This window comes from Phyllobates terribilis, unplaced genomic scaffold, assembly GCF_046119375.1.
Source record: "Phyllobates terribilis strain yellow unplaced genomic scaffold, ASM4611937v1 Scaffold_9__5_contigs__length_417890890, whole genome shotgun sequence".
NCBI lineage: Eukaryota > Metazoa > Chordata > Amphibia > Anura > Dendrobatidae > Phyllobates > Phyllobates terribilis.
Genome location: NW_027362769.1, coordinates 335,391,422 through 335,405,716, shown reverse-complemented (window position 1 = coordinate 335,405,716; position 14,295 = coordinate 335,391,422). Strand labels below are relative to the sequence as shown.

Below are 14,295 nucleotides of genomic sequence, written 5' to 3'. Positions count from 1 at the left end.
TTGCCCTTGCGTTACCATTGGCAGTACCATCATTACTTTATGTATGTAGTATAATTCAGTTCAATTGATTTTTTTTTATTTTTTTAAGTAAATTAACTAACTTTTTTAAAAGCTGATCAGCAAGATTATGCGATGGGAACCTCACTGCAGCATATTAAAGTAAAAAATAAAAAAATAAAAGTTATTACAAGGAGCCCTGTTTGTACTGTATGTCTCAATGTCCCTGTGCAGTTCCATTTACTTCCAGCAGAGGGCTCCAGCACCCTGGTACAGAGGAGGAAGGTGATGCTGTCATATTATGTGACTGCACAAAGAGCTGCTCCTGAGCTTCCCTGCTGCCCACAGAGGTGTCATGGCCTCATCCAGCTTCACGCCTGTCATCCACTGCTTTCTCTTCCTGACTGCTGCCACATTTGGACGTAAGTAATCCATTGATACCAGCAGGATGCATTGCTGGCCGTCGGGTCTATTGTAGGGGCAGACATTGCTGTATCTCTATGTCATACAATGGTATTTATGTGGTCAAAATCTAAGTAACGTAAGATCGGATAATTAAAAATATTCTTCCCCCCAGGGCCGGGGATGTGGGTCAGATTTCATTGGCATTTTGCTGCATATTTCGGCCTGGTTTGGGAATATCACAGCTGTCATTGTTATGCGCAGGATCATTTTTCTGTTGCCATTTTTAGGGAATTTTTCATTAAAGGGAACCTGTCAGGCCCCCAGACCGCCACCCTTAGGGTGTACAGCTTTATTCCTGCATTATATAAATTCATCTCTTTGTGCAAAATCAACGCATATTCCACGCAGACAATATGCGGACTAGTCCGGCGGGTGTTTACTCCCCCAAAATTACCCCTCCCCCCAGTACTTTCAACCACACCCCAGTGAGCCTTATTACACCGCCTGCGTCCTCTCGTCGGCTCCTGTATACACATTGTATACATAGAAGGTAACACTACTGGAATAAGGGGACAGATTTATTAAAATAGGGCTGCATTAGCGCCCAACAGGTTTTATGAGGCCGTCGAGTTTGGGTTTAGAGACCCGCGACCGTTCCCGTACATGGATTATACTGCATTCAGACTCATGTATAATTATGAACCTATAGCGTGACATATATTAGAAGATTAAGATATGCAGGGAAAAAGATTCACGTCCGTATAACTTAAAAGGGAATCTGTCAGCAGTTTTTTGCTATGTAATCCGAGAACATAAACGTGTAGGGGCAGAGACCCTGATTTCAGCGGTGTGTCATTTATTGGGCTGCTTGCTGCAGTTTTGACAAAATCACAGTCTTTTCTGCTGCAGATCTACCAGTTCCCTATGTATAACCCCACCCTCCACCATTGATTGGCAGCTTTCTGTCTATGCACGCAGAAAGCAGCCAATCAGTGGTGTGGGCGGGGTTATACAGAGCTCAGCATTCCGAGAAGGAGGTTCCCCACCCCTGCTCTAATGGGGTATGTCCAGAGTTTAGGAGCCTATGGATACATCCATTCTATACTATACGCTGGTTGATTTTCCCGGTGTATACGCTAGATGTACAATATACACCAAGCAGCCTTAAAGGGATATTCCCAAGATAGTAAGTTATCCCCAATCCATAAGATAGTGGCTAGCTTACTAATCGCTGAGGGTCCGACCCCCAGTAATCTCTTGGAACCAGACTCATCAACCCTATGTTGAAGCAGAGGTGCACATGCTCAATCTTCTCTCCATCCATTGTCTATAGGATTGCCATAATGGAGTGCAGAGCCTCCAATTAATAAGAGGTTCTGCAGAGCCCAGTTTCCCGAGCCCCGTTCTCAGGGTCCTTGCAGTAAGACCCCCAGTAACCAGTAATTTATTCCCTGTCCTATGGATAGGGAATAACGTACCATCCCTTGAAAGAGTGGATTCATGGGCAATGGACAATAATCCAAATATACCCGGGTTTAACAGCCGCTCTGTCCTCCCAATAGGGGCTTATTATCTGATGACCAAATGTAGATATTAATGGAGGATAATCACTGACTATTATTATTTATTTATAGAGCACCATTGATTCCATGGTGCTGTACATAAGAAAGGGTTACATACAAAATACAGAAATCACTTACGGTAAACTAACTAACAATGATAGAACGGTACAGAGGGAAGAGGACCCTGCCCTTGCGTGCTTACAGTCTACAGGAATGGGGAAGGAGACAGTAGGTGGGGGGTTGCAGCAGCTCCGGTGTTGGTGAGGAGCAGGTCCAGTGTTGGTGAGGCAGCAGCTCCAGTGGTGTTGAGGAGGCAGCTGGGTCATGGTAGACTGTAGGCTCTCTTGAAGAGATGGGTTTTCATGTCCCGTCTGAAGGATCCGAGTATGGTGACTAGTCGGACGTGTTGAGGCACAGAATTCCAGAGCATGAGGGATATTCTAGAGAAATCTTGGAGGCGATTGGGTGAGGAACGAATAAGTGTGGAGGAGAGGAGGTGGTCTTGGGAAGATATCGGGATATTAGTTCAGAAATGTACGGAGGAGAGAGGTTATGGATGGCTTTGTAGTTCAGTGTTAGTCGTTTGAATTGGATATGCTGGGGAAATGGGAGCCAATGAAGAGATTTGCAAAGGGTGGGATCAGAGGAGTAGTGAGGAGAGAGATGAACCAGTCGCACAGCAGAGTTGAGGACGGACTGGAGAGGTGTGAGAGTGTTAGCAGGGAGGCCACAGAGGAGGATGTTGCAGTTGTCCAGGGGGCAGATAATGAGGGCATGCGCAAGAAGTTTAGTAGATTGAGGGTTGAGGAAAGTATGGATTCTGGAAATATTTTTGAGCTGGAGGCGACAGGAGGTGGTGAGAGCTTGGATGTGGGTTTGAAGGACAGGGCAGAGTCGAGGGTTACTCCAAGGCAGCGGACTACCGGTACAGAAGAAAAAGTGTTATGTCATTTATTGTGATAGATAGATCAGGTGGGGAAGATATGCGAGATGGGGGAAAGATGATGATTTTAATTTTGTCCACATTGAGCTTGAGGAAGCGAGAGGAGAAGGAGGATATGGCTGCTAGACATGCTAGGATTCTGGACAGCAGAGAGGTGACATCTGGGCCAGAGAGGTAGATCTGGGTGTCATCAGCGTACAGATGGTACTGGAAGCCATGGGATTTTATGAGCTGTCCGAGGCCAAGGGTATAGATGGAGAAGATTAGGGGTCCTAGGACGGAGCCTTGAGGTACTCCCTCAGAGAGTCGACGGGATGATGGAGATTGTGTGTGAGTTGGTCTACGCTAAATGTGCGGTTAGAGAGGTATGAGGAGAGCCAGGATAGGGCAAGGTCTTTGACGCCAAAGGAAGAGATGATCTGTAGTAGGAGGCAGTGGTCAACTGTGTCAAAGGCAGAGGACAGGTCAAGAAGGAGGAGTACACAGAATTGTCTGTCAGCTTTGGCTATAAGTAAGTCATTAGTATCTCTTAACCTCTTTCTTTATTGACTTCTAGATGAATCCTACTTCCTGATGGTTTCCTCAGATGGCCCTATAACATCCGGTGCAGAGGCAACTGTAAATGCCAGCTTACTGATAGCAAATGGCAGCACGAGTCTGGTAGCAGACCCTGGACTGTATCATTTCCATTGGATCTACAACCCTCTGTGGCTCACACACCGCTCGCAGGGAGAATCCAGCTCCGCTATTACATTGCAGTGCGAATCTCCGGGGTCCTACCCCATATCAGTCTGGGTGACAGAAAGACACTGCGCCACGTGTGAACCCATCGCAAGAAACACCACCCAACTCCTGGTTACAAGTAGGCAACGCTTCTCTCCATGTTACAGGGTTGACCGTGTGTATATTACAGGCAGTGGTTTGGCACTGGTATGTCGTATAGTACTACAGTCCTCATATGTGGCCTCCAGGGCTAATGGCAACCTCAAATGAATGGGGTCATGCTTCATATCCCTACATATTTGGTGGCCGAGAACACCTTACTATGAGGGATCAGTTCCAGTACCCCGCAGTTGGACCCCTATCGATCACAAAGGTATGGCATATCCTAGCAAAATGCCTTCAGTTTTCAACTCTGGGACAACCCTTTAAGGGACAGTCATCAGACCCCATGTACATAAGATTGTCAGTCAATAGGATCAATCACCTTACACCCAGGTACATGGACCAAAGAGCCGACCCAAAGACGCCAAATCCATGTTATCCATCCTCTTGTCTCTAGACGCCTGATGACCCCTCCAGTTATGTAGAATTGCAATTAAAATTATTCAAATTCAGTTTATTAGCAAAGTTTATACATTTTTTCATCTGTTAGCGCCACCTATTGGAAGCAGCGATTCTAAAATTCAATATCGACTCTTTAACGAGCCGCTGCTTCCAATAGGTGGCGCTAGCATTCTAGTCCTCTTCCTCTCTGAAGAGACAATTTGTATATTTAATGTATGGACTATAAGTCTCCTCACTCTGACATGCCAGGCCTGGCTTGCCACTCTCCACAAGGAGAAACGTTACCCTTTAGACCCTATCTGTTTGCAACAAACCAATGAAACAAGAACAATGTAAAAAGGTCAACAAAACTAATATAACAAGTGGTTTCTCCAAATTTAGCACAAAATGCCACTTTTACTGATTACTGCAGTCTCTAAATTATTTAACTCCACCGAATAGAATCCCCCATAAGAACAAATCAGGAGTTATCTCAAGCATTCAAGCATTAACTAATTACATCAGCTCTGCTAGGGATAAAAATAAGCAAATTATCTGGACTGGCTGGGAGGGAGGTTAGTGACTGTGACGTTTGACTACATGTTAGAAATATGGCAAGAGAGTGATCCAAAAAAGTTAAATGCCGAGTTTGTTGCCTTATATAAAGAAGGACATGGTTATAAAAAGATAGAAAGGCAATGGATGTTCCTAGCAATACAGATGGAAGGAGAGTCCACAAGTTCAAAGTTATGAGAACACTGGGGAGTTATCGCAACACTGGGGAGTTATCGCAACACTGGGAAGTTATCGGAACACTGGGAAGTTATTGCAACACTGAGATGTTACTGGGAAGTTATCGCAACAACGGAAAGTTATCGCAACACTGGGAAGTTATTTGAACACCGGGAAATTATCGGAACACTGGGAAGTTATCGGAACTCAGGGAGGTTTTCGGAACACTGAGAAGTTATCGGAACACTGGGAAGTTATCAGAAGACTGGGAAGTTATTGGAACTCAGGGAAGTTATCGGAACACTGGGAAATTATCGGAACACTGGGAAGTTATCGGAACACTGGGAAGTTATCGGAACACTGGGAAGTTATTGGAACTCAGGGAAGTTATCGGAACACTGGGAAATTATCGGAACACTGGGAAGTTATCGTAACACCGAGAAATTAGCGGAACACTGGGAAGTTATCGGAACACTGGCAAGTTATCGGAAGACTGGAAAGTTATCAGAACACTGAGAAGTTATCGGAACTCTGGGAAGTTATCAGAAGACTGGGAAGAAATTGGAACTCAGGGAAGTTATCGGAGCACTGGGAAGTTTTCGGAACACTGGGAAGTTATCGGAACATCGGGGAATTATTGGAACACTGGGTAGTTATTGCAATAACGGGAAGTTATCGCAACACTGGGAAGTTATCGGAACACCGGGAAATTATCGGAACACTGGGAAGTTATCAGAACCCTGAGAAGTTATGGGAACACTGGGAAGTTACCAGAACACTGAGAAGTTATCGGAACATCGGGAAATTATCGGAACACTGGGAAGTTATCGAAACACCGGGAAATTATCGGAATACTGGGAAGTTATCGGAACACCGGGAAATTATCGGAACACTGGGAAGTTATCGAAACACTGGGAATTTATTGGAACTCAGGGAAGTTATCAGGACACTGAGAAGTTATCGGAATACTGAGAAGTTATTGGAACTCAAGGAAGTTATCAGAACACTGAGAAGTTGTCGGAATACTGGGAAGTTATTGGAACTCAGGGAAGTTATCGGAGCACTGGGAAGTTTTCGGAACACCGAGAAGTTATCAGAACACCGGGAAGTTATCGGAACTCAGGGACGTTATTGGAACTCAGGGACATTATCGGAACACCAGGACGTTATCGGGACACCGGAAAGTTATCGGAACTCAGGGATGTTATCGTAACACCGGGAAATTATCGGAACACTGGGAAGTTATCGGAACACCGGGAAATTATCTGAACACTGGGAAGTTATCGAAACACTGGGAATTTATTGGAACTCAGGGAAGTTATCAGAACACTGAGAAGTTATCGGAATACTGAGAAGTTATTGGAACTCAGGGAAGTTATCAGAACACTGAGAAGTTATCGGAATACTGGGAAGTTATTGGAACTCAGGGAAGTTATCGGAACACTGGGAAGTTATCGGAACACCGAGAAGTTATCAGAACACCGGGAAGTTATCGGAACTCAGGGACGTTATTGGAACTCAGGGACATTATCGGAACACCGGGACGTTATCGGAACACCGGAAAGTTATCGGAACTCAGGGATGTTATCGGAACACCGGGAAATTATCGGAACGCTGGGAAGTTATCGGAACACTGGGAAGTTATAGGAACACAGGGAAGTTATCAGAACGCCGGGATGTTATCGGAACACTGGGAAGTTATCGGAACACTGGGAAATTATTGGAACTCAGGGAAGTTATCAGAACACTGAGAAGTTATCGGAACACTGGGAAGTTATTGGAACTCAGGGAAGTTATCGGAACACTGAGAAGTTATCAGAAGACTGGGAAATTATTGGAACTCAGGGAAGTTATCGGAACACTGGGAAGTTATCAGAACACTGGGAAGTTATCGGAACTCAGGGACGTTATCGTAACTCAGGGACATTATCGTAACACCGGGACGTTATAAGAACACCGGGAAGTTATCGGAACTCAGGGACGTTATCGGAACTCGGGGACATTATTGTAACACTGGGACGTTATCGGAACACCGGGAAGTTATCGGAACTCAGGGACATTATCGGAACTCAGGGACGTTATTGTAACACTGGGATGTTATCGGAACACAGGGAAGTTATCAGAACACCGGGACGTTATCGGAACACTGGGAAGTTATCGGAACACTGGGAAGTTATCGGAACACAGGGAAGTTATTGGAACGCCGGGACGTTATCGGAACTCTGGGATGTTATCGGAACACTGGGAAGTTATCGGAACACTGGAACGTTATCGGAACCTGTGCGTGGGAGAAAGAGAAAGCTGTCATCGGCTGCCACCCAATTCCTGAAGAGCCAGGTGTCCAAAAACCTTCGATTAACTGCAAAGACCTCCAGCAAGATTTCATTGCCCTATATGTTTAACTCTGAAACAATGCGGCATTTTAATAGCCTCTGGGGACTAGTTGGACAGGTGGGTCCCTGGCAGTTTCTGCCCCCCCCCCCCCTTCCCTGGATAAAACAGGTCTCTGTCTACGTCCACTGCAGCGTTTCAGAGTTAAAGGGGTATTCCCATCTCCAAGATCCTATCCCAATATGTAGTAGGTGTAATAATAATATCAGCAAATACCTCCAAATAGTAATGTAGTATAGTTTTTCTGATTCGCTATGTCTCTTTTCTCATGCTGCAGGACCTTAGGTATCCCTGGTTATGACCACTGATACAGTGACAGTTAGTGAGTTACTTGCTAGTGGTTATAACCATGGATATCTAAGGTCCTGCAATGCCGTGCACGTGAGGAAAGAGACATAGTGAATCAGAAGAACTATACTACATTTCTAATTGGAGGTATTTGCTAATAGTATTATTACACTTGCTACGTATTGGGATAGGATCTTGGAGATGGGAAACTTTTTTGGCAGAAATCATGTAGCCTCTCTCTGATACATGATGCCCGTGGATCAGGCCGCATGTATCCGCTGTCAGGTTCCCTTTAAAGTTCTTCTATACGGGCCGATGATCAGGAACAAATCCTGCAATCAACAGGCAAACAAGTAATCACTCAATTGGCGGCTGATCACATCATCACTCACAACGATAGACTGTATGAAGGGGAGAATTCACAGTAATGATTGCTTGTCTATATACAGTTTGCTCCTTCATGATGATTGGCGCATGTAAAATGATCCTATATTGCTATTTGCCGCTCATCCGGGCAGTTCAGGTGCAGACACAACATTGGTGCAGCCTCGCAGGGGCCCAGGATATAAAGGGGCCACTGCTACCTCCAAAGCAGGTGCATGTGCATTATGATGAGCTAATGGACTGCAAAGGGCCCATATATTGTTCTTGCATAGGGGCCCTCTTTGCTTCTGGGGCAGTAAAAGGACCATAAGGTTCAGGCTACACAGCGACTTTGCCCGCGACACAGATGGCGCTGCCAACAGTCGCTGTACACTGCTTCTACATTGCAACTTAGTGCAAGGAACCCCATTTACTTGACTATGCTGTGATGTAACAGATCTTTTATCTCTGTGGCCCCAGCTTTACGCACACTGATACAATGGGACATTGTGTGGAATTAGGACTTGGTCAGGACCGGTAACGTAAAAAAAATAGAAATAAAGAAAAAATATTTTTTCCATTTACCAAGGCATTATTACCAAAGTGTAAAAAATAATTGAGGTTTATTCCAGTTCCCGGTAAAAAAAAGACACTTTTATTCCATATCCATGATAAAAATTACATCCAAAATGGTGGCACAGAGAGTGACGCGTTTCGAACTTATTGCCACGCTCTTTGTACCAAAGTACATTACAAGGTTGTGATGCTTTTATTATACTGTTAATGATTTACTTTGACTGACAGAGTGTTTCCATGTGCAGGAGGAATCGTGGGGCGTCTCGCAGCGTCACAAGCAGACGGTAACGGCACGCACGAGAGACTGGGCTTCATCTTGGCCACAGACAGCAGCGTGATGTTATCTTTCCTCATCCACGACCCAAGTGACTTCTTTAAGTCAGCTGCGTTCACCTATGAATGGATCTTTGATGGCAGGTTTGTGATGACAGAATACAGAATAAGGCCACATTCACACATTCATATGATACATGACACATTCTAGTGCTGACCTGAACAGCACACTGACCCATTGTCATGCTAGGTAAGGGAAGGACCCAGCGACTGACGACGGGAAAAGGGAGGAAGCCCAGCAACTAGGTAAAGGGAGAGTGGAGACCCCTAGGAAGGTCTAACAACACCCTGACTCCCCTATCGTCCCTAAATAGGTTCCTCACCTATTGCCGAGCAGGAAACCTTAGCCCTGGCTGACCCTAGAGCTAGGCCCCATGTAGGGAGGGGATCCGAAACGACTGTCTGTCAAACCTGATACACCCGTGACACCCATAGATTTTCATTGAGCCATAAACACATTGGTCTGTGAGCCTCAGAGCTTGTCCTATTCTCATCCGATTTGCGGATCAAAAATGGCCATTAAATTCTGTGCAGATCCGTGTAAAATGGATGAGAAACAGAAGACAAACTTTGTACTTACAGTTTCCCATCCACTTAAGGGCTCATGAACTTGACCCTGCACCTCGTGGTGGAGATATGGTGAACAGCCTCCCATTCGCTCTCCAGCTATTCACATAAAAACCTAGCCCTTAAAATGGCAGATTAACCCCTCTGAGCACTTAGTGTACTGGAGAATTTTCCTAGGTTCATATAACTGAAGCTAACAACCTCAGTGATACATATCTCCCATCCAGTAATTTACCAGTGACTTTGTCAAACTTTACATTGCATAGAGTCAGTGCATAAAAAAGTCAGAAAAGTCGCCTCGCTCACTTTTTAAAAATGGATGAGTCATGACGACTTGATGGATGAACGATCTGTAGGAAGATCGATCTTGTGCAAGTCTAGATAGGTCCACCAGGGTCTTCTGCTGGACTATCTGTATATACTGGATGTATATATGTATATATAATGTCTGTGTTTTCTTACCACAGATCCACGGTTTTAACATCGGATCCTTTTGTTCGTCATAACTATTCTTCACCTGGAAATTTCAACGTTTCCCTTCTTGTTACTGCTCATCTACATGATGCCAATGACCAAAGACACCCTGAGAGAAAGACCGGGAACTTCACGGCCATGTTAACCTTACAAGGTGCATGTTGTTGGGGTCCTGATCCCTCATTTGGCAGAACTTGTTCTTACTAATGACGGATATATTGTTGGGGGGGATCAGCTTTCTGTGCACTGATATGGTTATGTCCAGGCCTTGTGGTTACACACAGAAGCCCATCTGATCAAGCTGAACAGCAGTACAAAGCATGGTGAAGGGTCAGAGCAGTGACAGCAAGGTGGCAATACAAATTAGATGAATGGTAGTCCAACCTGCTGGTTTAGGCGGGATCAGCTGATCACCACGGACTTGAGAGAAAGAAGGATCAGGCATATTAAATTTCAATATGTCCAATCCTTTTGTTCTAAAGATAAGTCACAGTCAAGGTATCTGGCAGCAGCATAATCCTAATAATGTATATGGGGAAGAAGTCAAGACGTACACAGCTATTTAAGGTGTATGGCTATCTTAAAGAGGCTCCGATAGATCCATTCCATGACAGGGCACTGTTCTTGAGATAGATATTGGTCCCTGCAATGTCAGAGAGGTGAACACCCCTTTAAACCTCTGATGAGTTTGGACTCTGGAGGTTGGAGTCGGACGTTTAGACAGTGCACTTAAAATCAGGTTATTAGGAGAAAATGTAGTTGTAATATTAATAATATTATCTAATACCTCCAAATAGAAATGTAGTATAGTTCTTCTGATTAGCTATGTCGCTTACCCCATGTGCAGAACATTTCAGTACCTTAGATAACCATGGTTATGACCACTAAGAGCTGTCTAACTAACTAACTGTCACTATATGAGTGTTCGTAACCATGGATACCTAAGCTACTGCTATGCCCTGCACATGGGGTGAGCAACATAGCGAATCAGAAGAACTATACTACATTTCTAAGTGGAGGTATTTGCTAATATTACTATTATTACACCTACTACATATTGGGATAGTATCTCTGAGATGGAAATACCCCTTTAATGCAGGTAGTGAGGGCCTTGTTAAAGGAACACTAATCACAGAAAATAATGTTTAAAAATAAATGCCTCACTGATTCATAGTAGTGGAAACATGCTTTAAACACAAATTTGCACCAGAACTTAAAGATGGGTACACATTAGTGAATTAGATGTTAGTGCAGCCAATGTTGTTTTAATTTTTATATTTTAATTATTGATATATTGTTATTTTGTTAAGTTTTGTAGAAATCCTGCCAATTACTCAGGAGTTAATCTTCTACTGCTCATTTCCACTTTTGCCTTGTGGCTGATTGTAGCTCAGTCACTTTAAGCTTAAAGGGGGAAGGCTCCTGCTGCAGACAGGGCAGAGGGTGGAGGCTCCTGCTGAAGACAGGGCAGACGGGGGAGGCTCCTGCTGCAGACAGGACAGAGGGGGGAGGCTCCTGCTACAGACAGGGCAGAGGGTGGAGGCTGCTGCTGAAGACAGGGCAGACGGGGGAGGCTCCTGCTGCAGACAGGGCAGAGGGGGGATGCTCCTGCTGAAGACAGGGCAGACGGGGGAGGCTCCTGCTGCAGACAGGGCAGAGGGGGGAGGCTCCTGCTGCAGACAGGATAGATGGTGGAGGCTCCTGCTGCAGACAGGATAGAGGGTGGAGGCTCCTGCTGAAGACAGGGCAGACGGGGGAGGCTCCTGCTGCAGACAGGATAGAGGGTGGAGGCTCCTGCTGAAGACAGGGCAGAGGGGGAGGCTCCTGCTGCAGGCAGGGCAGAGGGTGGAGGACCCTGCTGAAGACAGAGCAGACGGGGGAGGCTCCTGCTGCAGACAGGGCAGAGGGGGGAGGCTCCTGCTACAGACAGGGCAGAGGGGGGAGGCTCCTGCTGCAGACAGGATAGAGGGTGGAGGCTCCTGCTGAAGACAGGGCAGAGGGGAGGCTCCTGCTGCAGACAGGGCAGAGGGGGAAGGCTCCTGATGCAGACAGGGTAGAGGGGGGAGGCTCCTGCTGAAGACAGGGCAGAGGGGGAGGCTCCTGCTGCAGGCGGGGCAGAGGGTGGAGGCTCCTGCTGCAGACAGGGCAGAGGGTGGAGGCTCCTGCTGAAGACAGGGCAGAGGGTGGAGGCTCCTGCTGCAGACAGGGCAGAGGGTGGAGGCTACTGCTGAAGACAGGGCAGACGGGGGAGGCTCCTGCTGCAGACAGGGCAGAGGGTGGAGGCTCCTGCTACAGACAGGGCAGAGAGTGGAGGCTCCTGCTGAAGACAGGGCAGACGGGGGAGGCTCCTGCTGCCTACAGGGCAGAGGGGGGAGGCTCCTGCTGCAGACAGGATAGAGGGTGGAGGCTCCTGCTGAAGACAGGGCAGAGGGGAAGGCTCCTGCTGCAGACAGGGCAGAGGGGGGAGGCTCCTGCTGCAGACAGGGTAGAGGGTGGAGGCTCCTGCTGAAGACAGGGCAGAGGGGGGAGGCTCCTGCTGCAGACAGGGCAGAGGGGGGAGGCTCCTGCTGAAGACAGGGCAGAGGGGGGAGGCTCCTGCTGAAGACATGGCAGAGGGTGGAGGCTCCTGCTGAAGATAGGGCAGAGGGGGAGGATCCTGCTGCAGACAGGGCAGAGGGGGGAGGCTCCTGCTGCAGACAGGGTAGAGGGTGGAGGCTCCTGCTGAAGACAGGGCAGAGGGGGAGGCTCCTGCTGCAGACAGGGTAGAGGGGGGAGGCTCCTGCTGAAGACAAGGCAGAGGGGGGAGGCTCCTGCTACAGACAGGGCAGAGGGTGGAGGCTCCTGCTGCAGACAGGGCAGAGGGTGGAGGCTCCTGCTGCAGACAGGGCAGAGGGTGGAGGCTCCTGCTGCAGACAGGGCAGAGGGTGGAGGCTCCTGCTGCAGACAGGGCAGAGGGTGGAGGCTCCTGCTACAGACAGGGCAGAAGGTGGAGGCTCCTGCTGCTGACAGGGCAGAGGGTGGAGGCTCCTGCTACAGACAGGGTAGAGGGTGGAGGCTCCTGCTGCAGACAGGGCAGAGGGTGGAGGCTCCTGCTACAGACAGGGCAGAGGGTGGAGGCTCCAGCTATAGACAGGGCAGAGGGGGGAGGCTCCTACTGCAGACAGGGCAGAGGGAGGAGGCTCCTGCTGCAGATAGGGTAGAGGGTGGAGGCTCCTGCTGTAGACAGGGCAGAGGATGGAGGATTCTGCTTCAGACAGGGCAGAGGGTGGAGGCTCCTGGTGAAAACAGAGCAGACGGGGGAGGCTCCTGCTTCAGACAGGGCAGAGGGTGGAGGCTCCTGCTACAGACAGGGAAGAGGGTGGATGCTCCTGCTGCAAACAGGGCAGAGGGAGAGGCTCCTGCTACAGACAGGGCAGAGGGTGGAGTCTCCTGCTGAAGACAGGGCAGACTGGGGAGGCTCCTGCTACAGACAGGGCAGAGGGTGGAGGCTTCTGCTGATGACAGGGCAGAAGGGGGAGGCTACTGCTGCAGACAGGGCAGAGGGTGGAGGCTCCTGCTGCAGACAGGGTAGAGGGTGGAGGCTCCTGCTGCAGTCAGGATAGAGGGTGGAGGCTCCTGCTACAGACAGGGTAGAGGGTGGAGGCTCCTGCTGCAGACAGGGCAGGGGGGAAGGCTCGTGCTGCAGACAGGGCAGAGGGGGGAGGCTCCTGCTGCAGACAGGGTAGAGGGAGGAGGCCCCTGCTGCAGACATGGCCGAAGGTGGAGGCTTCTGCTGCAGATAGGGTAGAGGGTGGAGGCTCCTGCTTCAGACAGGGCAGAGGGGGGAAGGCTCCCACTGCAGACAGGGCAGAGGGGGGAGGCTCCTGCTGCAGACAGGGCAGAGGGGGGAGGCTCCTGCTGCAGACAGGGCAGAGGGGGGAGGCTCCTGCTGCAGACAGGGCAGAGGGGGGAGGCTCCTGCTGCTGCAGACAGGGCAGAGGGGGAACTCTCCTGCTGCAGACAGGGCAGAGGGGGGAGGCTCCTGCTGCAGACAGGGCAGAGGTGGGAGGCTCCTGCTGCAGACAGGGCAGAGGGGGGAGGCTCCTGATGCACATAGGGAAGAGGGGGAACTCTCCTGCTGCAGACAGGGCAGAGGGGGAGGCTTCTGCTGCAGACAGGGCAGAGGTGGGAGGCTCCTGCTGCAGACAGGGTAGAGGGTGGAGGCTCCTGCTGCAGACAGGGGAGAGGGTGGAGGCTCCTGCGGCAGATAAGGCAGGGGAGGAAGGCTCCGGCTGCAGACAGGGCAGAGGGGGGAGGCTCCTGCTGCAGACAGGGTAGAGGGGGGAGGCTCCTGCTGCAGACAGGGCCGAGGGTGGAGGCTCCTGCTGCAGACAGGGCAGAGGGCGGAGGCTCCTGCTG

General features: G+C 48.8%; 1 protein-coding gene across 1 annotated transcript in view; it reads left to right on the top strand.

The window, feature by feature from the left end:
* Positions 1-251: 251 nt before the first annotated feature.
* TMEM130 (transmembrane protein 130) overlaps positions 252-14,295 on the top strand; it is a 78,877-nt gene continuing 64,833 nt past the window's right edge. Inside the window, exons 1-4 of the mRNA XM_073648013.1 lie at positions 252-419; positions 3,464-3,769; positions 8,769-8,940; positions 9,891-10,051. Of these exons, the coding sequence (XP_073504114.1) occupies positions 353-419; positions 3,464-3,769; positions 8,769-8,940; positions 9,891-10,051 (706 nt within the window). The 5' untranslated portion in view covers positions 252-352. The remainder of the gene's footprint in view (positions 420-3,463; positions 3,770-8,768; positions 8,941-9,890; positions 10,052-14,295) is intronic.